This window comes from Rana temporaria, chromosome 7, assembly GCF_905171775.1.
Source record: "Rana temporaria chromosome 7, aRanTem1.1, whole genome shotgun sequence".
Taxonomy (NCBI): Eukaryota; Metazoa; Chordata; class Amphibia; order Anura; family Ranidae; genus Rana; species Rana temporaria.
Genome location: NC_053495.1, coordinates 25,486,047 through 25,512,692, shown reverse-complemented (window position 1 = coordinate 25,512,692; position 26,646 = coordinate 25,486,047). Strand labels below are relative to the sequence as shown.

General features: G+C 43.4%; 1 protein-coding gene across 1 annotated transcript in view; it reads right to left on the bottom strand.

The window, feature by feature from the left end:
* Positions 1-26,646, bottom strand: part of FRMD4B (FERM domain containing 4B) — a 283,767-nt gene that overhangs the window by 60,246 nt on the left and 196,875 nt on the right. The window contains exons 8-11 of the mRNA XM_040359088.1: positions 14,463-14,546; positions 11,453-11,518; positions 9,868-9,925; positions 5,122-5,208 (exon numbers count right to left, since the gene is read on the bottom strand). Of these exons, the coding sequence (XP_040215022.1) occupies positions 5,122-5,208; positions 9,868-9,925; positions 11,453-11,518; positions 14,463-14,546 (295 nt within the window). The remainder of the gene's footprint in view (positions 1-5,121; positions 5,209-9,867; positions 9,926-11,452; positions 11,519-14,462; positions 14,547-26,646) is intronic.

The window sequence follows — 26,646 nt, the reverse complement described above, 5'->3', positions numbered from 1 at the left end:
GAACCGGGCAGTGAAGACGCAGCGCTTCACTTCCTTGTTCCCTCAGCGTGGATGGAGGGGGGAGCAGCAGGGTGACGAGCGATCGCTCGTCATCTGCTGCGGACGGCGCTGGACTCCAGGACAGGTAAGTGTCCTATTATTAAAAGTCAGCAGCTGCAGTATTTGTAGCTGCTGGCTTTTAATATTTTTTTTTGGCGGAACATCCGCTTTAAAGGGGCATTAAATACCAGAATTGCATTACATACAGGAGTGCAGAGTTCAGGGGGGTTGCACACAGAGTGCAGAGCTGTCACTAGAAACTGGACTTTTGTGTTTACAAGTGATTGTGGTGAGCAGGCACCAAAGGGTCGAAACCAGAGGTGGTGGGACCGAGTTCCACCTGAAAAAAAATCCCTGGAATTTCATCTACCTGTATATAGACCAGTTGAGTAAAGGACAATAAGGGCTCATGCACCTGGGCATATTAGGGGCATGCAACAGTAAATATGGCCATATTTCAATTACGAAGAAAGTCAAGCTTTTAAAGAAGAAACAGCAGACAAGGTAAGTACTGAGGTCAGCTTCTGTCATTGTTATTCAAATGTGAGGGTTTAAATTAGTTCATTATTATTCATTGGTAGAGAAAGTAGTTACTATTTATGGAGTGTTGTTTTGTATGAAGGACTGGTCGCAGGTCTGGTGAGAACTGTCTTTACCTCAACTTCTGAAAGGTGGAGTATAAAGATATTCATAAGAGGAAATTGGCTAGGTAGAATATTAATTGTTCCTAGATCAGTCTTACCTGATGCCACAAACAATGGCTGTGTCACTGCATAAGAAGTTGTGACAATTAGGAAACATTAAGCCGCCATTTTACTTAGAAGCGTGGGAAAGTTATGAATCAACGTATGTAGCCTCTTTCCTCGTTGACATTCTTTCCCAACGTAGCCTCCGCCCTCCAAATTCAGCTTCAGCGGCGGTACCGGGGAGTGGAGCAGATAGTATTTATAGAACAGGTGGAGGAATACCAGACGCACTTTCAGGGTGGAATGAAAAGGGCTAATACATAGGTCCACCCCAAGTACAAGTGATAAAAAACATGGGCAGGTCAAAACTCATTGTAAGGATACAGAAAAAGTGGACTTCAGCTCGTATCTAGGAACAGTTTTATTTGTCAAAAAGGTATGAAGGTACAATACGGCTGTGTTAAGTAAAAGTTTACTAAATGCCAAAACTTTTAGATAGAGAGCCCTTGTTATGGATATTTTCTCTATTTGTCGTAGTGACTGAAAGTGAAGGAAAAGCCAAAACTTTGATTTGTTACCAGAACAAAAATGGAAATGAAATCTTCCAATGGGGTCACTTGGTACGGAGACCATTGCCTAATGCTGGCCATAGAATTCCTCCATTAAAACAGATTCCTCCATCCACAAAAGCAAGGCGAATGGAGGAACCATCACTTACTGAGCCACAGACGTGACACAAGTTCACCGTTTAGAAGTTGGGACATTTACCCAAAACCCCCAAAAAAATGCCCAACACAAACATTATGGGGTTGATTTACTAAAGGCAAATAGACTGTGCACTTTTCAAAGTGCAGATGCACTCTGCAAGAGCAGTTGTCATCCAATCAGGTGCAAGCAAAAATGCTGTTTTTTTTCCCTTGCTCGTGATTGGGTATTTTTTTAAAGTGAAGCTTTCCTCATTTAATAAAAGGGGTTTGTAAAGGTTTTATTTTCATTTTTTTTAAACCACTTAAGAACCCCTCTCACGCCGATATACGTCGTCAGAATAGCACGGCTGGGCACATCCACGTACCTATACGTGGCCCGTGACCGCCAGACCCGATCGCCGCCGGTGTCCCGCGTTCGGTCCTCCGGAGCTGAAGAATGAGGAGAGGTGTATGTAAAACACAGCTTCCCCGTTCTTCACAGTGGCACGGTCATTGATCATCTGTTCCCTGATATAGGGAAACACGATCAATGACGTCACAAGTCCATCCCCGCCCCCCCTACAGTTGGAAACACATATGAGGTCACACTTAACCCCTTCAGGGCCCCCTAGTGGTTAACTCCTAAGCTGCAATTGTCATTTTCACAGTAAACAATGCATTTTTATAGCACTTTTTTCTGTGAAAATGACAATGGTCCCATAAATGTGTCAAAATTGTCCGATGTGTCCGCCATAATGTCACGGTCATAAAAAAAATTGCTCATCGCCGCCATTAGTAGTAAAAAAAATAAATTATTAATAAAAATGCAATAAAAACTATCCCCTATTTTGTAATTGCGCAAACCAATCGATAAACGCTTATTGCAATTTTTTTTTACCAAAAATAGGTGGAAGAATACGTATCGGCCTAAACTGAGAAAAAAATAATGTTTTTTTAGATCTTTTTTGGGGGTATTTATTAAAGCAAAAAAGTAAAAAATATTGCTTTTTTTTTCAAAATTGACGCTTTATTTTTGTTCATAGCGCAAAAAATAAAAACCGCAGAGGTGATCAAATACCACCAAAAGAAAGCTTTATTTGTGGGAGAAAAAGGACGCCAATTTTGTTTGGGAGCCACATTACACAACCGCGCAATTGTCAGTTAAAGCGACGCAGTGCCGAATCGCAAAAACTGGCCAGGTCCTTTACCTGCATAATGGTCCGGGTCTTAAGTGGTTAAATAACAAACATGTCATACTTACCTCCACTGTGCAGTTAGTTTTGCACAGAGTGGCCCTAATCCTCCTATTCTGGGGGCCCTCGGTGGCTCTCTCGGCTCCTCCCCACTTCAAATAACCCCCTCTGGGAAGCTCTCTCCCAAGGGGGTTACCGTTCGGGCGCGCTCCTGAGTCCTGCATTCAGCGTCTATAGCCTCTAATTGCAGGACTCTGTCCCACCCCCCCCCCCCCGATGCCTGCGTCATTGGATTTGATTGACAGCAGCACGAGCAAATGGCTGCGCTGCCATCAATCTATCCAATGAAGAGCCGAGCAGCTCGGGCAACGATCGATCGCGTTTGCGACGCAGGACTTTCCAGGGCTCAGGTAAATAAACGGGGGGCTGGGGGGGCGGTAATCGTGTTTTTTTTTCCACCTTAATGCATAGAATGCAACAAGGTGAAAAAACATGAACCTTTACAACCCCTTAAAGTCCTGGAGCAGCTGCACTTTGCAAAGTGCACAGTCTATTTGCCTTTATTAAATCAAACCCTAAGAGAACAAACACTCCATTTGGCAAAGAGCCCATGACCCCCACACTTCAAATTAGCCAATTTTCTGACACATACATGGATCTGAGCTTCAGCTCCTAATTACACGCTAGTAAAGTAAAATATTTATTATAAGCTTGTATTGCTCAATCCTTTAAATAGTATCTTCTATAAAAATAATCAACCTGTACAAAAAATGTCATAAATACATAATATGTGACTCACGAGAAGTAATAGAGAATGTGATGCGCGTCAGACTGCCATAGCCTATAATAAGCAAGTAGTCATTTACGGATGGCGGTAGAGGAATGTTCAGTCTCTGAACAGTCTCATTTGGGATAATAGGCAGATTCTTGCTCCAGGGGGAGGAAACTGATGGTATTGCTAGGCAAAGAGCAACTTCAAGGTGACCCTGACAAAATAAAAATGGTTATGTGATGAACCCTTCTTTAAGAACTTTTTAGAAAAGGGTTTTTGTAGAAATTTTAATCCCCACTCTTAAGAGGTTATAATAGCGCAACCTTACCTTAGATGGATGTGTGTATGCTATTTACTTGTATTTTCTCCCTGTCAGGAATGCCAGCCCAGTGTCAGGCTGCAAGGCTCCCGTGGAGGCCGCCTCGTCTCCTGCCTAAACTCAGGGCCAATCATAGCAAGCGCAATTATACCTTGGATGGATGCGTGTGCTTGTGTGTGTTATTTACTTGTATTCTCTCCCTGTCGGAGATGAGCTCCCAATGTCGGAGCGTTTGTCGGACCAGTGTGAACCCGGCATGAAAGAGATCCATCAATGACCTGATTGGAGACACATCGATTGGATAGTTCACGTAGGCCTCATATTACACAGTTTTAGAAATTGCTTTTTGGTCCAAAAAGAACAACTGGGACTCAAAACACCAACACCTATGGCACCTCGGATTTAGAATACAGTATATGCATAGCTTACAATATCTACAATATCTAGCTTGTAGGAGTGGAAAATCTGAATCAGATCCGATGAGCTGGTCGGTCCAGTTTAGGAGCCAGCAGGAACGGCTAAGTGAGCCAAGAACATGTCCTTCCAATGACAACAATAGTAACAAACAAAAATTGGGCACATTTGCTTACTGGCTTTGAAATTTTGCCCATCACTGGTGTGATTGGCCTCCGATTACCCCACTCAAAACTGGGAGGAGCCAATGTAAAAAAAAATAAAAAAAAAAATGTTCCTGTTGGGGTTTTGGAGGGCAACTTTAACCAAGCAACTACATACACAGGAAAAACACATATAGAAGAACGGATTTATTTGTACAGTAGTGTGTATAATCTTGTGACTCACCCATCCCTGTTGGACTGAATAGCAGCACAGGGCCCAAGGGCTGCAACACTTCAGAATCTTTTCTACCACCTCCCCACCCCTTGCCTTCTTTTTAGACCATCGAACATCAGACTGGTTTTAAGCAGTCCAACCTCTGACCCCTTTCCTCTTTAGCTTTACAATGTCTTCCCTTATCACCCCTCAGCTTTTAGGGCTCGTTCCCGCTAGTGGTAATCTACTGCCGCTCCACTGAAAAGCGATTCCTGCTTGGATCAGTGAGGTCAGAGGTTGGGCTGCTCATCACCAGTCTGTTCGGTTCATGATCGGTAGTCCAAAAAGCAGGCAAGAGGTTAAAAGACAATCCCCACTTGGATTGCTTTTTAGAGGTGCTTGACAGGTAGTGAGGAGACGATATCTGTTTTAACCCCATAAATGCCACACCAGCATTCAAATGAATAGGTTGTGTTTAGCCGGTGGTAGTGCCTACTGAAGGTGACAGGGGGTAAAATTCTACCACAGCCACTGCCTTATCAGGGGACGAGAGCCCCTGATGTGCTGCATGCCCGACTATAGATTTCAGATGGCATGTCAACAGATGACTGCACACAAAATGCACATAATGAAAATGGCTTAGGAGTTCACCAACCTTTCTTGGCTTTATTTTGTCTTGGATATCGTACTGTCCAATTCCCTTGAAGCTTATTCCCAACCACCAGGGAATTCCTTGCTTGTCCTAAAAGGAAGAAAATATATTAAGTAGCTAGTCCTACCATGAACAGATTAGAGAAGTCTTACTTATCATAGTACCTTAGGAAAAGCCTATTCACGTGGTCCTTACCATTTAGATCACATGTGTCAAACACAAAGCCCACGGGCCAAATCCGGCCCGCCAGACCATTTCATGTGGCCCTTGCCACACGCACACACTCCTGCAGCTGTGCCCCCTCCTATATTGAATTGTATTGCAACTAATGTCTGCCCCTGTGTTGTAAAGCGCTGCGCAAACTGTTGGCGTTATATAAATCCTGAATATTAATAATATTATTATTAATTCTCCTCCAATAAGCATGCTCCCCATGAGCACGTTTATTACAGCAGAACCTGTTCGGCCTAGAGGCACACTTCTTCACAAGTCAGAGGACCTGTGAAGAGGGGTGCCTGTAGTAGAACATTGTGTATTGCATTATACTTCTGTATGATCATTATTCAACCCCTATAGATAAATCACATCACTGTGTTTCCTGGCCCTTTAAATGCAGTGAAGTCAGGCATACATTGTAGTGAGAAGGTGCAGTCATTTCCAAGAAGTTTTTCTACCGCTTAAGGAAACTGTTCAATGGGAATGGGAATGGTGTCTTGAAAAAATATATTAAAAGAAAGAAATGTCAGCTAAAAGAAAAACATTCAGCCCAGCTTCTACAATATCAACTGCCTCGATTGTTATCAACCATAACAATCAGAACAGAGCCGCTATTGTTTGTAGTTTTTTTCATATGTTCCTGCAGGACGACTTGGTATATTCCAAATCCAGAGGATCTTCCCTGTTTCGGTGAGGCTTCAAAAAGTCTAAAATAATGACCATAAAAACGATAGAAAGACGATAGAAAGACTGAACCACCTTCAACGGGGTCTCATACCTCCCATGGGCATGAGGGACACCTACCAGCAAAAATATGCAGGCATAGAACACACCCCTTGCCACTCCCTCTTAAAGGAGAATTGTACAAAAAAAACAAGATTGGTTAATCCCACAAGTGTTTTTTTTTTTTTTTTTTTTTTTACCAATACTACTCCTTTATATTGGCTTTTGAAATGTACAAATGCAGCAAATTAGAAATCAGATGAAAGGTTTAGCAACACTTGTTGATAGATAAAAGGCCAATTTTATATACATCTACATGGATCAGACCAAAATGAGGGACAAATGAGGAGGAAAGAGGGACAGAGGGACTTTGTTCCAAATCAGGGACAGTCCCTCGAAATCAGGGACAGTCCCTCAAAATCAGGGACTGACCCTCAAAATCAGGGACTGACCCTCAAAATCAGGGACTGACCCTCAAAATCAGGGACAGTTGGGAGCTATGGGGTCTGCATTGATCTTCATCAACCAGATTCTAACATTCCAAATTGATGTTCTGAGTGAGCAAACAGCAAAGCTCATGCTCCCTGCTGATTGGAGAGCGCACTCTGACTCATTAGGAAGGCAAGTCAGACCATTGCAGAGAGGCCACTGCTTCCACATAGAGAACAAAGGTCCTTCTCTACAGCATGCTGCCAGGGGAGAGGCTTTTCTGCTTAGACTGTGGCTGCTTTTTAGAACTGCAAGATGGTGCAGCTTTTGTATTAGGGCTTTAAACACATCTACAAGTACAGATTTATGGTTCTGCTGTAGATGCCCTATTGAATTTTGGGCTATCCCACCCTGTTATTAATGGCTTGTTACCACCACTCCAAGGCTGCATTCACACCTAGGCGTAGGCGATTTGCGGCGTTTTTTACCGCGATTTGCCGCGACAAATTGTGGCGTTTTTTACCGCGATTTTCGCTGGAGGGGTGATTACACATTGTGTAATATGGCCGAACTCCGAAGACGCCTGAAAAAAAGGGTCAGGGACTTGTTTTGAGCTTCAGGCGTTTCGGCGTTCGGCGTGGAGATGTGAACCATCTCCATAACCGACAATGTTAAATCACCCCTCCAGCGTACTGCAGGCTGCAATAGCGGCGGGCGGCGGGCGTGAAAACGCCTAGGTGTGAATGGAGCCCAAATGTGATTAGTGAGCAGTCAATACCAACATCCAGAAATAGATAAGTCAGGCCGTCCGCTATAACTGCAAGCGCTGCAATTTAGGTTCATTGAAGATGCTACAGCTTCCAACCTTTCAATAAAACATAATAGACCTGTAGTGTTTTTAAGACCCCTTTGGACTCTATACGGTAAAATCCCCACCAGCCACGCTTAGTGGAGCCAAATACAGACTGAAGAACTAGTATAAATGGAATGTGCATTCCTCCAGAACATCTGGATGGAGTTTATGGTAAGCTCATGTCATGTATAAGCTACTTTCACTTTCGGAAACAGGATATGCCATGAGCAAGCATTCTGATTAAAGGTCTATTCATCAGTGCAAATTTAAAGGCAAACAGTTAAGAATTTAAAGTGGTTTTAAAGGCAGAAGTTTTTTTTTTTTTTAAAGTGAAAAAGGGAAAAACATTTTTTATCTTTCTGGTTTATTTTTTAACCTTCCAAATAAAAATGTTTAATACCACATGTTCAATTTTTCTATATACAATATATTACAAATAATCATTTAAAAGCACCCTTCACCCTCTTACATGCCACATTTGAAATGTAATTTTTTTTTGGGGGGGGGGGGAAGCGCTGCTGACTTCCATCATCCAATCACGTGCAAGCAAAAATGCTGTTTATTTTTTATTTTTTTCCTTGCTAGTGTAGAACTACCCCCGAAGGAGCTGCTGGTTTTTATTTGGGTGGCATGTTACCTCTATTTCTCTCTACCGTAGGGTACTGGATGAGAGCTGAAAAACAAGTCAATGTCCACAGGTTGCGTTAATTTTTCTCTCCTTTATTTACCAAACGTGGTAAATGAAAGAACAATAGATTGAAGAGGTGAAATAGGGTATAGGTAGTGGGTTCAGGAGAAGAACTTGATCGGAAGCACTCCTGCTTCCAGACATGAACTCTCGTCGCCACTCTAGCCAGAGTGGGTAGTGTGCCCCTGGATAGGCCTCTCTCACCAGTCCTAGCAGCCAGGGCGTCACACAAAACCTTGGTACAGTCTCTGCCACTGACCTTCCCAAAGGTGGAGATACGTTCGGTCCAGAATCCTCTCACTTTAGGATTAATCACCCGGATCTCTTCTCAAAGTAGTTACTTGTGAAATCAGGAAACAGACGGGCGATCACTGCTCAGCCTTTCAGTAGTAATGTGTCCTTTAATGAAGTTCAGGCCTCCCCTGAGTGTACCAGCCTCGTGCTGGGTGCTCTCCAGACAGGTACTTCATTCAGTGGCTTCCTTCCTCTAGGATGGATAGCGCAGGACTTTGTCAATGCAAACCCAGTCTGGATACTGGGCCTGCTCGGCAAGACACGACTCCAGACCAACGTGGTCCCGGAGCCAGGAAACTCTGAACACGCACCCCCGGCCAGGGGGGCCACACACAGGGGTGGTGGGACGACTGCCCAGGATGGACGACAATGACCCAGAACCCGTGACGTCTGTCCCTTAAATACTCTCTCCCAGCATGCACAGCGAGGAGATCAACCCCCACTGATTGGCCGCTGAGAAGGTATACCCAACACACCGGAATCTGACTGCTGCCACCCTTGGCCTGGGGTGGAACTGACACCCCAGACAACAATAGTGGTCACCTGCAGTACAGCCACGGCTGGAAAAGAGGTCCAAAAAATAAAACAATTCAGAGGTAACTAACCTCTAAATCCTCTAAATTTAGAGCAGGGCCAGCAAAGAAGACAGCTTCCCGCTACACTAGCGATTGGGTATTCTTTGCAAAGTGAAGCTTTACCCAATTTACTAAGCTCTGGAGCAACTGTCTTTTTGCCTTTAGTAAATCAACACCACGGTGTTCCCTGGATAGAACTGACAGATGACTTATTTCATTTAAAATACTAACACCAACCTACAAAGCCATTCACAATTCTGCACCCAACTACATAACCTTGTCTCAAAGTATCACCCTAATCATACCAGAAATCCTCTCTAGCTCTCGTCTCCTCCTCCTAGGTTTGCATCCAGACTTCTCCAGAGCCTCTCTTATCCTCTGGAAATCACTATCCCAATCTATCCAGCCATCTCTTACTCTTTCCACCTACACTTAACTCATCAATTAATCTCCACAGAGTTATTACCTTTTGCACCACTTGCCTCTCCTTATAGTTTGTAAGCTTCCACAAGCAGGCTTTTTTTTGTCTTAATTGTATTGTAACTGTACAGTCTCCCTTTATACTGTAAAACACTGTGCAAACTGTTGCACAATATAAACCCTGTAAAATAATCATTTTTTTTTTTTTTTTTATGGCTTTGGTACTATTACAGTGCACAGTACACAATGCAGCCTCCTCTGTCTTCTATACTCTGAAAAGTAGGACACATGCAAAGGATGATCGTGACCTCAAAAACGGCACAGGGAATGCGGCTCATAGCGGACTTATCCGCACAACATTCAACGGAAATGAAAGCAATATAAAAACATCCAGTAGCCAAAAACCTTCATAAAAGATCAAACTGCTGAATGCAGCTGGGGTATTTCTTTCCCCCACTCGGTTAGCCGGGGCTTTCCTGCTATAGTAATAAAGTCTCTGAACAAGAAAATAACAGTTTTATGGATGCGTTTATAGGGTAGCAAGCACTGACCTTTACTTTATAGTAATGAACACCATATGTAGGCAAAGCTTCCACTATTTTCATATACCTGCAAGAAAAGGGAGCAGCTGATTAAGAACAAAAGTCACATAAAACAGACACAACTAAAAAAACATAAATAAATAATAATACACTTGTTTTATAAGCAGCACTGCCCCTTATGTAAATTAGGACAAAAAGATAAAGCTTGTGTTCTAGCCAGTCCAAACTGACCCAGGTTTACATGACGGCTTTTAACCCCAGCAAGACGGGGTTACAACCTAACTGAGACATAATGACCCCTTGTATGTTATAGGATATGTCAAAAGTAGAAGTTAGTTATTTACGCAAAGGTAAAAACAGACACCAATGGTAGGGTACTGGGCCTCCCACAGACACCAATGGTAGGGTACTGGGCTTCCCACAGACACCAATGGTAGGGTACTGGGCCTCCCACAGACACCAATGGTAGGGTACTGGGCCTCCCACAGACACCAATGGTAGGATACTGGGCCTCCCACAGACACCAGACACCAATGGTAGGGTACTGGGCCTCCCACAGACACCAATGGTAGGGTACCGGGCCTCCCACAGACACCAATGGTAGGGTATTGGGCCTCCCAAAGAGACTAATTATAGAGCACTATTCCTCCCAGTGTTACTAATGATGGGGTATTGTTCCTCCTCCTGCTAACCACAACCACTATTCTAACCCCCCTAAAGTCTGAAAGACATTAAACTGGCCCTTTGTTTAGAACGTTCAGAGACTTCTGCTATAAAAAGGTTATTCAAATAATGAGTCCCTGTCCCAATGATGGTTTTTTTTGCACCCGAAAAGCACAAGAGGGGAAATCTCCCAATGGTGACAATAGGTCATACAAATCTGACAGAAGTTCTAACCCTTTTCCATTCTAGAGAAAGAAACAAAACCTTTGGACGAAGAAAAAGAAAAAGAAAAAGAAAAAGAGAGGGGGTACTCTCTGCAATGGGAACACATAAAACCATTTTTTCTTTATGTCAATATAGAGCCGGGATCTCAAACTTTCTAAACAAAAGGGCCAGTTTACCATCCTTCAGACTTTAGGGGGGCAAGTATGTGACCATTGGGAGAAGAAAATGTCTCGGCATCAGTGGGAGTAAACAATGACCTATCTTTGGTGTCAGTAAGAGAAATTTTGCCCCATCATTGTAGCCATTGGGAGAAATGTTGCCCCATCATTGGTGTCATTGAGAAGAATTGTGCCCAATCGTTGGTGTCATTGCGAGGATTTGTGCTCCATCATTAGGTCACATTGTTGGTGTCATTGGGAGGAAGTGTGCCCCATTATTGGGATCATTGGGAGGAAATGTGCCCCTTTGTTGGTGTCAGTGCAGGGGGAATTGTGCTCTATTGCTGGTGTCAGTGGATGAAATAGTGCCCCAAGGACCAGGTAAAAAGCAAATAAAAGGGCTAAATCCAGTCCTTGGGCCACAGTTTGCAGACCACTGACCTAGTGAGAAGCATAGCTAATCTCCAGATCACTGCAGTGTAGTTCTGCTCTAATATATTAGACATACAGTATATAAAAAACTAAAAAATTGTTCATACAGATCTTACCGGACTATTGCCTGTCCTCTGGTGACTCCTTTCAGTTTTTTTAAATGTTCAATCACTCGATCTTCGCTAGAAGTGAAACACAGGGAAAATTTTCACTTATCTATGGTCATAATGAAAAATCATATGTTAATTTCCTCATCGTACTTCAAGTATTTCAAGCCTTTCTCCCATTATTCAGAACACTCTGGAAGTCTGTAAACTTATTTTGTGAAGATCCCCACACATTTACTTCCTTGAATCCTGTGAAACGTATTCCCTGTTCCCTGTGAGTAGGCACTGTTGTGTCACACATTTCACAGTGCCTGCCTTCTGATCTACAGACATTCTAAGAGGAGGAGTTTCAGGAGGCGGGGTCAATATAGGAATCATGGTTTGCAGGTAGCAAGGTACCATGGGATATATAGTCCTTAGAAATTGAAAATAAATGGAGGAGGAGAAGCTGCAAAGCATGCAGGGAATCCAGGAAGTTGTGGGAAGAGACGGCCAGCAGACAGGCAGAACTCACAACACAAAAGTAGATTTTTCAAGTAAGCTTATATTGGGATTGTCAAAAATAAATATTGTTTGTATTATTATTACAATGCTGAAGTTATAAAATAAAAAAAGTGTATGTGGTGACCACAGATGGCCAAGGATTCAAAACGATGACCCTAGTGGTAACCACCACTACTGCTCTGCTAACACCAGGGTTTATTTTCAGCAAGAACAGGGGGGATGCAGTTCCGGCACTGAGCCTAGGTTCACACTGCTGCGAATTCAAAATCGCGGTAAAATGCGCGATTTTACCGCGATTTTGCCGCGATTTCGGCCGCAATTTAATGTAAATCGCAAAAAGTAGTACAGGAACTACTTTTTGAAATCGCAGATGCGGCGTCGCACTGATTAGGACAGTGCCATTGCCGACAATTGCCGGCAAATGCCGCCGATTTGAGATGCGATTTGACATGTCAAATCGCATCTCAAATCGTTCCAAATCGTACCCAGTGTGAACCAGGGCTGAATGCATGTAATGGCAAGGGGTTCTGGGTTGTGCTACATTGTCTATTGATGCTGGCTGCTGGGGTATCCATTATTGCTGGAGGAGATATATTATTGCTGGGGATGGATCTATTGTCTTGGAAGGGATGTATTTTTGCAAAGGGGGGTCTATTGTTGCTGGATAGGTCCATTGTTGCTGGTGAGGGATACATTATTGCTGGGGGTCGTCTTAAGTTATTGGGGAGGGGGGTCAGTTGTCGCTGGAAGAGATCTACAGTTGTCTATAGTAGCTGTCCGCTGGAGGGTCCATTGATGCTGTCCGTGGGGTGATCTGTTGTTGCTGCTGGGAGTCCATATTTACATGAAGGGGTATTTAGTTGGAGATGGTCCATTGTTGCTGGGGGAGGGGGGGGGGTCTGTTGGCTGCAGGGGATCTATTTTACAGCTTTTCTTGTTATCAATACCAAGTTCCATACAAATTACTTCATACCACAAATGTTACTTGGTTCTGTATTCACTAAAAGGGGCAGTACTGGAATGTAGGTAGGGGCGGACCCAAGAAACGGTGCTTGGGGGCAAGTAGGGACATAGGAAAGGGGGAGTTCCCGCATTTATTCTCTGAGAAAAAAAAATCCTGGTTAACACATACAGTTGTGCTCATAAGTTTACATACCCTGGCAGAATTTATGATTTCTTGGCCATTTTTCAGATAATATGAATGATAACACAAAAACTTTTCTTTCACTCATGGTTAGTGTTTGGCTGTCCAAGAATTTACAGGAACTGGAGGTTTTTTGCCAAGAGGAATGGCCATCTGAGAAGATAAAGAGCCTCATCCACAAATGCCACAAAAGACTTCAAGCTGTCATTGATGTCAAAGGGGGCAATACACGGTATTAAGAACTGGGGTATGTAAACTTTTGATCAGGGTCATTTGGGTAGTTTCTGTTGCCATTATGATTTAAAAAGAGTAAACACAGTTGATTGATATCTTTTTATATCCCTTTTCCTGCAGATCCTGACAATTCTTTTGCTTTCCCCATGACTTAGAATCCAGAAACATCAGTGCAGAACTTGATGAAAGATGCAAGGGTCTGTCAGGAGCCCAGAAACTCATTGACTTTTTATACACACACACTAATTACAAGCAAACAGATCACAGGTGAGGCTGGTTACCTTTAATAGCCATTCAAACCTCTTGGTGTCAACTTGTATGCACGTTATCAGGCCAAAATCACCAGGGTATGTAAACTTTTTATCAGGGTTGTGACGGATTTCGGCTACCCTGGCTGGGCACCTCCACCAGACCTGTGTTATATTTAGCCCAGTTGGGCCAATAGGTTTAGGTAGCTGGAAATAACTCCACGAATCCAGCCACAGACACCGCGTTCACCCGGTTCCGATGAACAGGCGACACAAATGTCTGGAGGTGGAATCTTCACCAGGTGATGGGAGATGGCAAATAGCCCTCCAAATCTCCCGTTCTCTGCTGGTCCATAGTCTCTTGTAGGAGGCCAGCCCACAGCCCCCTCCAAAAAGCACAGTCACAGTGGGTTCTGTCACAAGGGTCATTTAGGTACTTTCTGTTGCTTTTGTGATATAAAAAGAGTTAACACACAGTTGATTGATAATAAATGGCTTCAGCCAAACACTAACCATGAGTGAAAGACCAGTTTTTGTTTTATCATTTATATTCTCTGAAAAATGGCCAAGAAATCATAAATTCTGCCAGGGTATGTAAACTTATGAGCACAACTGTAGCCAATTTAAAACAGATTTTCTGGAAGTAAAATAAGGGCTGAAATATATTTCCTGAAGAAAATACTGCTCTGGGTTCCCTTGGGTGCCAACCACACATCATGTGGTCACATCTGATCACTGCTCAAGGCAAGGATCAGCCAGTTTTACCTTTGCTCGTCCTTGACAGCGTAAAACACACCAAATGCCTAGGCCTTCAAGCCTATGACCAGTACTGTAACGTCATCCCATTAAATATAAATTTGTATGTATAAGTACATCAGTAATAGCATACCAGTAGGTAAGTGAGGGGTGTTCCTGCAGAGTTCTGGTGGGAAGAGCTGGCAAAACCTTCAGATCTTTTCGTACATTTTCATCACTGCAAAACATAAAAGGAGGGAAAAAAAAGCCATTGTTAGTCGTTTCTAGTAGGGGGATGAACTACTTAGCAGCACGAAGTATTGTTCATTTACACCACGCGCTCACGTTTCAAGGCAGGTCGCTCTCAAGTGACAAAGTATACAATGAAAAGGTGGGATATGTACACCTCTGCCTGCCCAACGCAGTAAAGGCTGCAAAGAAACTTAAAACTCCTAGAAAAAAAAAAAAAAGCTTTAACCCTTTATCTGCTTATGTGACATACAATTTGCTGGGGAAGTTTGAGAATATATATATATATATATATATATATATATATATATATATATATATATATATATATATATATATATATATATATATATATATATATATATATAAAAAAAAAAATTTTCCCCAGTGAATGTGACCCAAGCTAATTTATTACAGAACCCAGCTCTATTTACATTGTGGTAAAACCCCCTTCTAGGGATGTCTCAGATGTTCTCCCAGTTAGCTCCAATACCATTGTGTGCATCACCATCCTACCTTCCTTTCACATTGTGGGAGATTTACTAAAACTGGTGCAGCTGTGCATAATGACCATTCAGCTTCTAACCTCAGCTTGTTCAATTAGGCCGGGTTCACATTGGTACGACAAACGCTCCGACATTGGGAGCACAAGTCGCATGACGTGTATAGATGAATGGTTCCCTATGAGAGTCGTCCTAACTGGTCCGACACAAGTCTGTCAGACTTTGAAAAAGGTTCCTGCACTACTTCGGTCTGACTTTGATCCTACTTCAGCCCATTGAACTCGGATCAAAGTCGGATCATTGTCTTAACTGATCCGACTTGTGCTCTGATGATCTGGAAGGGCAACCAAACACCAAAAAAAATAATAATGATATATAAAATGTATATACATACATACATAATTTATATATATATATATATATATATATATATATATATATATATATATATATATATATATATATACACACACACACACACACACACACACACACACACACACACACACACACACACACACATACATACACACACACACGGTATAGCGTCCCCCTCCAAGACCCTTTGGTCTGTATTTTGAGGGGAATCCCAACGGGCAAAAAAAAAAAAAAGAAATGGGGTCCCCCCCAAAATCAATACCGGACCCTTGTCCAAGCATGCAGCCCGGCAGTACAGGAAAGGGGATGAGCGAGCGCCCCCCCCTCCTGAATCATACCAGGCCATATGCCCTCAACATTGGGCGGTGACGACACAAGGGGGCAGGGCCTCCTGATGACGTCACTGGGTGGCCATGCCATATGGCTATATAAGTAATGGCACACGGCGGCTCTAGCATTACAGCGGGGGCAAGCGAAGGGAGAACAGAGGGAGAAGACAGTGGAGAGAGGAGAACCAGCAGTGGAAGAAGATATCAGCGGAGGGTGGAGAACCAGAGGAAGGTGTCATCAGCAGAGGGAGAATAAAAAAAATTAAAAAAATAAATCGGAAGAAGAGACGCCGGAGCTTCTTTATTAAAATTACTTTGTCAAAAACCTGTGTACCGTTTTTATTTTTGACACTTGTTAAAGGTGAATGGGTAGGGGTACAATGTACCCCATACTCATTCTCATAGGGTGGGTGGCTGGGATCTGGCCCCCCTCCTTTGTTAAAACCCTACAGGGAACATTGAAATGGCTGTAGGCCCTTCTTGACCATGGTACACACATCTTGTCATAGCCTCCTGGCTGAGAGAGTCGGTTGGCTGAAAAATATATGTTTAGGCCAATCACTGTGCCCCTCATCCCCCCAGGGGGAAACCAGTGATTGGGATATCTGTGTAATTCTGCCCCCTGCTTATGAAAAGCGCATACATGTACAAAAATAATTTGTAAGAAATATTGCCCAGTGGACAGATAATGGGTAAGGTTGGTGGCCGCTGAATGTCTGCAGTTAGCTTCACAATAAGGCAAAACAGGTCTCATTACTAGAAAGTGGGACTTGGAGGCCAGCTAGATGTACCTCCATTCCTGATAAATTTGAGAAAAATAACAACATTTTGGGACTTTTTAATGAAACGTGCAACCAGGGAAATAGCATTGCATAGTACTACAATACTGTCTGGTGATAGGGCCATCAATAGTGTCATCTAATAAATGCATCAACATAATAGCCATCATAGTAAATAAATAAAAACTTTTATTCCATGACATGATACATAGTAATAAAAAACAAAATAGCATAATGACACAATGATAGCATGCTGGCCTAAAACCACAGTAGTAACATATTACAAACACACCAGACTAGTTGCAACGCATTTCCACTGTAGATTGTAAATTGGCATATTCCAGTATACTGTGGTAATGGTAGCTCACATAAAAAGATAGCAGGGAAAAGCATCTAATTAGCTAGACGCATTTCGTAGCTGTAGCGCTACTCTTCAGGAGCAGATGCGCAGAGTTAGTTTACAAGAAAGATCGGAGTCTGGGCATGGACCTGGAGACTGGTGGCGGGCCAAGAGGTCAGTTAGCCCCGGAACCTGAGGCGGCGAACCCCAAACCAGAGATGGAACTATCGCTAGGGAAAGGCATTCCAATGGCAATAACCCCATGAATTGTGAGAGTACGGTGCATCACGAGAATAAAAACCATCTGGGTCGCCTAAGGACAAGGTTAATTCAAAATAGTAGCACAGAGTGTACATGAGGGAGGTCCCAGGCACTGCTTCCTAGCGTGGACTAAAGTACAAAGACTACAGTGTATGGGGATAGCTGCCAACGTCACGTTGCGGCACACAAAGGGGGACGGAGCCAGCAGACGAGTGAAGCGTGACACTCGTCCGCCAACCACACCTAGTGATGTACATATAACATATAGTAAAAAAAAAAAAAAAAAAAAAAAAAAGGAAAAAATTACCAACCCAACCCCCCCACCAATAGATAAAATGGCTGCCCAAAGCATACTTATGGCCAATCTCTTTTGACTATATTGTAGACTAGTAGAGATCATTAGGGTGACTGCAGCATGCTGTAGTTTTAAATACAAAAAATATAATGTTTCCCAGACAATACCCGCAGTGCTTTATTTCCTGCTACCAAATAGGGAACTTATTGGCCCTGATAAGAAAACGTGTAAATCTGGTTTTACAATGGAAATTTTTCTGCAGAGTGTGAAAAAGTACGTGTATTTTCCGATATACTCAAAGATGATAAAAGGAAGTTTATTTTAGTTGGGCGCAGCCTGACAGCCAGTTTATTAAAGTTCTCTAACCATGGTTCTGGTTGTGGAATTTAAAGAATGTTAAAAGATCACTTTCCTACATTGGTGCAACCCAATAAATCCTCCCTCTGGCCAAACATTGCCAGACAGAAAATCAGTGGCATTCAAAATTATACGATCATGGCAGCCAGAAGAGAAGGAAAATAGATTTCCTAGAACCTTGAAAAATGTAAACTTCTCAAAAGTAGGCCACGTGTAAAAAAGGACTTTTAGGAAAACTAAAAATTCTATTCAGATATTTTTAGTTCCAAAAAGTCTCTCCTACCACTCTCAGGTCCCGTACACACGACCAAGTTTCTCAGCAGAATTCAGCCAGAAACTCGATCAGAGTTGAATTCTGCCGAGAAACCCGGCCGTGTGTACACTTTTGGCCGAGGAAGCCGACAAGTTCCTCGTCGAGCCAAATAGAGAACATGTTCTCTATTTCCTCGTTGTTCAATGAGGAAAGTTGGCTCGCCGAGATCCTCGGCGGCTTCACACAGAACTCGACGAGCAAAACGATGAGTTTTGCCCGTCGAGTTCCTCGGACGTGTGTACGGGGTCTCAGCCTCCTTTCTAATCTCGAAATTCTTTTTTTTATTGCGGTGATCTGACTTCCTCTTGTTCACTCCCAAGATGGACTATGGACTAAAGCACATGTGTCAAACAAACACAAAACCCATGGGCCGAATTCGGCCCTCCAGGCCATTTTATGTGGCCCTCGGACCTCTTCTGCAGCATCTACTTGTCTCTACACTCACCTTGTATCAGAAGTTGGTGGCAGAGAGGACAGAACTCCTCCTAGAGATCCTGCACCTCTCTGTGCAGCCAAAGAACCCCCCGGTCTCCACCTCCCCTGGTCTCCGTATTCAGCAGACTCCAGCTGCTGGATTCGAGCCCTCCTATGGCTCTCCTCCAGACTCCACTACACTTTCTGCTTCCCATCTCCGCACCAGATTCCTCCCAGCAGCAGAACATGGTAAGGGGGGGGTGCACTGTGATATAAAGGGAGGGTGGGGGACACTTGACTTATAAGAATGGGGGGCTCTTGACATCTTATGTAAGGGGAGGTTGGGGGGCCTATGCTCTGGACATTCAGTCTTACAGTTTTGAGAGCGACCATAATGCTGATGCGGCCCATGATGAAATGGAGTTTGACACCCCTGGAGTAAAGGATTTGTAGTGTGCATAGACATGTACTGCCTATTCCAAACAGAGTGAGTGGGAAAAGGAGAGGTTGGGAAGCTCACCAGTTGGGGTGACGTCCGCTGGTCTCCTTTTCTTTGGGCCCCCTATCCAGTGCCGATCCCATGGGGGGGGAACGCGTGTATATGCCCCCAAGTTTAGGTCGACATACGGGTATCCCAACGCTGGCTGCGCCCACACGCACAATGAACCTGGGATCAGGAGGACTACCCACGCCTAAAAACCGTGCGCAAAAAACGCTCCACATCCACATGAAAAACGCTTTACGCTCGAGTGTGAATCCAGGCTAAACCTTAAAGATGCTCATCCATGCAGGATTCCTTATATTGGATTCACCAATGTCCCATCTAGGTGTTTATCTTTGTCCCGCATGTTGGTAGGCAATCAAACTCAAACAGAGCAGCATGGCTTCTGTGCTCAACAATAGCTTAGCAACTCATCAAACATGCTGTAATCATTTAAACACAGACAGTAAATAAGTACTACGGTCATAAATGGGGTATACTGCTTTGGAACATTTTAGGATGCTGAAAGGGAGAAGTTTGGATCCAAGACCATTGATAACTAATTTGCACCAGTTGTGTTTTTTTATACTCCTATAAACAATTTAGAACAGGAGGTGATCACGAACATCCATTTCCCGATCTCCCCATAACTAATAAACCTGGAAGCGACATAGATCATGTCGCTTCCAGGTTCAGAGACGTCATTCCTAGGTTACTGTAGCCGGGGCAGTGGCTAAACCAGCAAAATAGGTGCCTAATTAACTGCAGTGGATGGTAGGGGATAGAATTTATATATATATATATATATATATATATATATATATATATATATATATATATATATATATATATATACACACACACATATACACACACACTATATATATATATATATATATATATATATATATATATATATATATATATATATATATATACATATATATATATATATACATATATATATATATATACACACACATACACACACACACACACACACACACACACACACACACACACACACACACATACATACATACATACACTTTTTAACAAATCAAAAGGTTTGCTGCAATTAAAAGTTAATGTAGAAAACCGACCTACAAGTTGTTTTTCAGTGTTCAATATTAATAGTTTTGGGCTAAAGTGATAGCGTCCTTCTTTAGAATAGAACGCGCACTGATTATAATGCGTGTTCTATTCTAAAGAAGGACGCTATCACTTTAGCCCAAACCTATTAATAACTTGTAGGTCAGTTTTCTACATTAACTTTCAATTGCAGCAATCCTTTGATAAAAAAAAAAAAAAGAAAAAAAAAAAAGAAGGGTATATGTATGTATATATATATATATATATATATATATATACATACACACACACACACACATACACATACACACACACACACATACATACGTAGCACCCCCCGCACCACTATACACACCTCAATGCAAATGCGTGCGAAAACAAATTTCTCCACATAAGCCAAGCTCTTTAGGGTCATAACTTACGAGCAATTCTAAATTGATAACCTGTAAAGGCTTTTTAAAAAAATTCACAATTTCAAGGGCTCAAGCTATTTTAAGGCTTGACCTGTTTGGTATCTACTCAATGCAACCCCCTTTTTTTTGCGTTACCAAAATTCATATTATAGTGCATTTTTCCCCCCTGAAAACATGCATTTAACCGTTTGCGCAGATATGGTGTAACATATAAAAATAATTGAAATGGACATCATTTTATTCTACAGGGCCTCTGCCTTCAGAACATGTATAGTAGTTTGGGGGTTTCTGGTAATTTCATGGCAAAAAAATTAAAAATAAATAATGCAGATTTTAACAAAATATTGCAGAGGTAGACAAGTGGTTATGTTTGTTTAGGGACTGTCATGGATAAATGATGTTTATTAAAAAGCGGAGATGCATTCACTATCCATGACCTCAGTGCAGAGATTAGGCTACAATATCAACAAGGGTTCCTAGAAGGAGACAGCAGTCGGTGTTTATTTTGCTGGGCCTCATAGGCAAGTGACAAAAATTCTAACACATGTTCTAAGGGGAGACAAGATGTCCTATTGTAAGGGAAGCTTCCCCTGCTATTTTTGTCAGGGAATTTGTTTTATTATGTTTGTCTTGTCCACACAGGAGCCAGACTGAGATTTCACGGCCTGCTGGTTACCCAGAACAACGCTCCCCCACTAGGCCGGCATGCGCTGACACCACAGATTGGACCTCATTAAGCAGCATTTGTCACCAGGCTACCAAACCTTCTCTGCCCGCTGTACTAGATATCAGATTATTGGGCTGCCCGAGCCATAATTTATGGTGATGGAGACTGACCTTACTGATAGAACTTGGTTAAAGCCAAAAAATAAAAAATTATGTATATTTAAAGTGGGAGTTCAGCCGAATTTTTTTTTTTTAACCTTGGATTCATGCTCATTTTGTCTAGGGGAATTGGCTATTTTTTTTAAAATTGAAGCAGTACTTACCCGTTTTAGAGAGCGATCTTCTCCCCCGCTTCCGGGTATGGTCTTCGGGACTGGGCGTTCCTATTTAATTGACTGTCTTCCGAAAGGCTTCCGACGGTCGCATACATCGCGTCACGAGTAGCCGAAAGAAGCCGAACGTCGGTGCGGCTCTATACGGCGCCTGCGCACCGACGTTCGGCTACTTTCGGAAAATCGTGACGCGATAGATGCGACCGTCGGAAGCCTGTCCGAAGACTGTCACTCAAATAGGAACGCCCAGTCCCGCAGCCCATACCCGGAAGCGGCGGAGAAGATCGCCCTCTAAAACGGTAAGTACTGCTTCGATTTTAAAAAAACTGGCCGATTCCCCTACACAAAATGAGCATCAATCTAATGTTAAAAATTTACATTTCCGGGTGAACCTCCACTTTAATACAATATAATTTAAATGTAATACAGCATTGCCTTCCCATAGTACTTTAAAGGTGGGGTTTTTAGTTCCTCTTCAACACAACCATAAAGTATAACTACAGGAAAAACTCCCCTCACCACCATTTTTGATAGAGTAAGGGAGGGTTATGACCCCTGTCAGTTCCATTTTTACCATCCGAGTCCCATTGGGGAGACATCTCTTCACTTCCTTCCCATAGTCAAAACAGGAAGTGAGAGGAAATCCCTCCAAAGTGAGGGAATCCCTGGTTGTCACCAGGACCAGCAGAACTAATGTCCCCTTTGGTAGATTTTCCCTCTACTGTTCAGGAGACAACCCAACATTTTGGCTTTTCTTTCACTTTTGAAAGTGGTAACCAGGACAAATAGACAGTCGATCTCCCTATTAGAGTGGGGCAGGGCTAGAACCCCTTCTGGTTTTTACGGCTATCCTGAGTTTCATTCACAATTTTTTTTTTCGTACGTCTTGTATGACATAAGCTTTACCAGGAAGTTTGATAACTACCAACACTAATTTCCTGGGACTAATGCCTATTGTATTGGCCCTTAACCAAGGGGTGCTCACTTGGTCCCTTGGTGTCAGGGGTAGCCTCATTGACTAATAGGTATATTAGGAGAATAGGTGTGCGCAGCCTAATGCATTAGGGTGTGCACCCCAAAGCCCAAACACACACTACCGATCACTCACGATATTCATTCAGAAAGGGAAGGGGCCGGTAAATTACATATTTACTGGCCCCTTCCCCACTCATAAAACATCCCAGGAGCAACAGCCGATTGGAGAGGAAGGAAGCTGGCAGTGCTGCAGGGGGAAAGATGGGAGCCAGGGAAGTAGGGGGAATGTGTGCTGCTCAGGGTGATTAGGGTGTGCCTGGGCACACCTGGCACACCCTGTGCGCACGCCTATTATTAGGAGATTTTAAAGCTGCTGGATAGATTAGCTTAAAATGGGCCAATGAGGTTTTTAGCTCCCAAAGCATAGCCACAATAATAATAAATGAATAAATATTATCTTGGTTTTCATAGCAGTAGCGCATATGGGTAACAATTACCGGTACTTCTATTTAGTGATTTCAGTAGCTTACTAGTATGTGGCTTCTCTAAGGAGGTAGGAATAAGATTAATACAAGGCACACTGAGGCCATACAGCGGAGCAGGGCATGCTTTATCCTAAGGACATGTCAATATTAGTACAGTATACACAGGTCACACCTCTCAAACTAACCCACAACCTATCTAGCCAAAGGCGGTAAATAAATGGTGAATCTATCAAAAGACCTGTCACAGGTACAATGCTCTCCGAAAATTTGGCTGCAGAATTACAATATAGCATTATATATTGAAAAATAATCCAACAGGGGTTCTTTATCTATAATGGTCACCAAATCTGTATTGTATTTACATCATTCATTTACACATAGCATGCTAGACTGTATCTAAGGCCAAAACGTATGCTTTTTTTCTTTATAGAGTGGCGAGGGGGTTAAAATCCCTGCCAAGTTTGCTAGGACATGTATATCAGAAGCACTGGATTTGACCTCAGTTTTTTTATGGTTGAAGAAAGTCAATCAAGTTAATATGGAGTGCAAGAGCTTCAGAGAGACCACTCAACAAAAACAGGGTGCCCCTTATATAGTGGGCCCGAAGTTTAAGAACTGGGGCCCAGATTCACAAAGGAGATACGCCGACGTATCTCCAGATACGCTGTTGTATCTCTGAGTCTGAGCCGTCGCATCTATGCGCCTGATTCATAGAATCAGTTACGCATAGGTTTCTATTAGATCCGACCGGCGTAAGTCTTGTCGGATCTTAACTGCATATTTACGCTGGCCGCTAGGGGCGTGTACGCCGATTTACACCTAGAATATGTAAATCAGCTAGATACACAAATTCACGAATGTACGCCCGGCCGACGCAGTACAGATACGCCGTTTACGTTAGGCTTTTCCCGGCGTAAAGTTACGCCTGCTATATGGTGGCGTACATGCGGCGTACCAATGTTAAGTATGGACGTCGTTCCCGCGTCGAATTTTGAAAATTTTACGTTGTTCACGCAAGTCGTCCGTGAATGGGGCTGGATGTAATTTACGTTCACGTCGAAACCAATACGTCCTTGCGGTGTACTTTGGAGCAATGCACACTGGGATATTCCACGGACGGCGCATACGCCGTTCGTGAAAAACGTCAATCACGTCGGGTCATGGGTAATTTAAATAACACACACCCACTTCTTCAGAGAGGAGCAAGGAAGCCAAGGACACAAAGGGAAATTTCCGCAGTGGGGACATAGACAGCAATAAAACCCAAAGTGATGACCCAACCCTTCCCCAGCCCATGAAGACCCTTTTAGTTGGAGTTGGGCTTTACGTCTGATTTTTTTCGGGGCTATATAACAGACTGAAGTATCACGGTGAGAGTTCTAGGCCTCAAAAATAAGTGCGTGTGAAGAAAAAGGTTTTGCACATCCTACACTAGCAGTAAATGATTTAGCCACCTCACATTAGAACTTAATGGTCTCATTTAGAAACTTTTATCTACTTAGTGTCAGCTAATTATACATTATTGCGGGTGGGTCTCAGTCTCGGGAAACAGTAGGCATTGCACTTGTAACTCCATTAGCACAAAATGCGATTCTCAGTGACAGAATTTACTGACATTTCAGAATAAAAGGGTTTAATGGACTGCTATTGCCGGCAGGAATGCCAAGAGTGCTATCAGCAAACACAAGATTCAGTTTATGGTCTGTCCTAAACCACGGCAACCAATCAGCAACAAGCCTTCTCTTCAGACAGAAATACACTTTGGGAGCTCTTGCCAAAATGTATATACAGCAAGTGCAGGAGAATTTCTGCAGTGTCACCAGGGTTTTCAGAGGCACATTACATGTGTTCTGTGCCAGTTGGGCTCTGTTTATACTAGTGCGACTTGTCATGTGACTTTGGACACAAAGTCGCATGATAAGTCACAGCCCATTGATTTTAATGGAACCCGTTCCAATCAATGCGACTTACAGTCGTCGAGACTTTGAAAAGGTTCCTGCAGGGCCGATCCTAGGCAGGGTGCACGGGGTGCTCCGCACCCAGGCGCCACAGAGGTGGGGGCGCCAAAGCTTCAAAGTGCTCCCTTACCTCCTCCTTGTCTGTGTCCAGAGGTGGAGCGCATGTAGCTGCGGTTCCCCATCCCGCTTGCTATCTCCGCTGGCAACTGACAAGAGCGCATGTCCCCGGAATCCGGGTAGGGTACCGCAGCGGAGCCTAGTACCGGAACACGTTGCGGTACTAGGCTCCACTAATTAATTCTGTCTGGTGCGCGTGGCGCATTCTCCTGTCTGCCCGGCCCCCTCTGCGTGTGTCAGCTCTTCTCCCATAGGCAGTGTGATGAGAGGCTTCTGGTTTGGCCAGAGCTGCTTCCAATCATCTCGTGCACTCCCAGAAATGCTCTCCGAGTGCCACCCTCCAAGTTACCAAAGATGCCATGTATGCCCCACCTGAGCTACAGGGATCTATTGGACAGGTACTGATCTTTGGGGACACCTAATGTGGGGGGCTCTGATGGGGACACCTGATGTGGGAGGGCTCTGATGGGGGACTATAATGAAGACTTCTTAGGGGAGCATCTCTGTGTTTGAGTCGTAGCCATAGACACATTTGTAAAGTGAGGGGTTAGCAAGATGACCACGCCCATGTGGGGGGCGCCAGAAATATTTCTGCACCCAGGCGTCTGTGACCCTAGAATCGGCCCTGGGTTCCTGCACTACTTTGATGCAACTTTATTGTGACTTGAGTGCCAGAGAATGTAAAGTTGCATGAAAGTTGCATCAAGGTCGCACTCCAAAGTTGCACGCAGAGTCGCACTAGTGTAAACGGAGCCTAAATGGGATTTTTGCATCATATTAAACACTGGTGAGTTTGCATATCCAATGGCATAAGGTGGGAATTGTGATGGCATTCCTTACCAACTTTCTGACACAGGAAAAATAACACATTGGGGTTGATCTACTTAAACTGGAGAGTGCAAAATCTGATGTATCTCTGCATAAAAACCAATCAGCTTCCAGTTTTTTTTTGTCAAAGCTTAACTGAACAATCTGAAGTTAGAAGCCGATTGGCTACCATGACCAGCTGCACCAGTTTTAGTAAATCTCCCTCATAACAGAAAAGTATGTAGGCAAAGGCCCGGATTCACAAAGCACTTACGCCGACGTATCTCGAGATACGCCGCGTAAGTGTAAATATGCGTCGTCGTATCTATGCGCCGTGCCCACAAAACTAGATACGCCTGAAAATAGGCTTCCTACGACCGACGTAACTTGCCTACGCCGGCATATCGTGGGCGCATATTTACGCCGGGTGCATTTGCCGCTCCCATGGATTTTCTATATGCAAATGAGGGAGATACGCCGATTCACAAACGTAGTTGCGCCCGGCGCATAATATATGCGGTTTGCTTAAGTCGTACGTCCGGCGTAAAGTTATTCCCCATATAGGAGGCGCAACTCATGCAAAGGTATGGACCAGGGAACACAAGCCGTCGTATCTTTTGTAGTTTACGTTGTACGTGAATATGACTAGGCGTAGGTTACGTTCACGTCGTAGGCAGTGATCCGTCGTATCTTAGGGATGCGCCGTTCATTTTAAGTACTTCTATGGCGCTTGGCTCATCATTTGCATGGGGTCACGCCTCATTAGCATGGCTCATGCCCACTTCCACCTACAC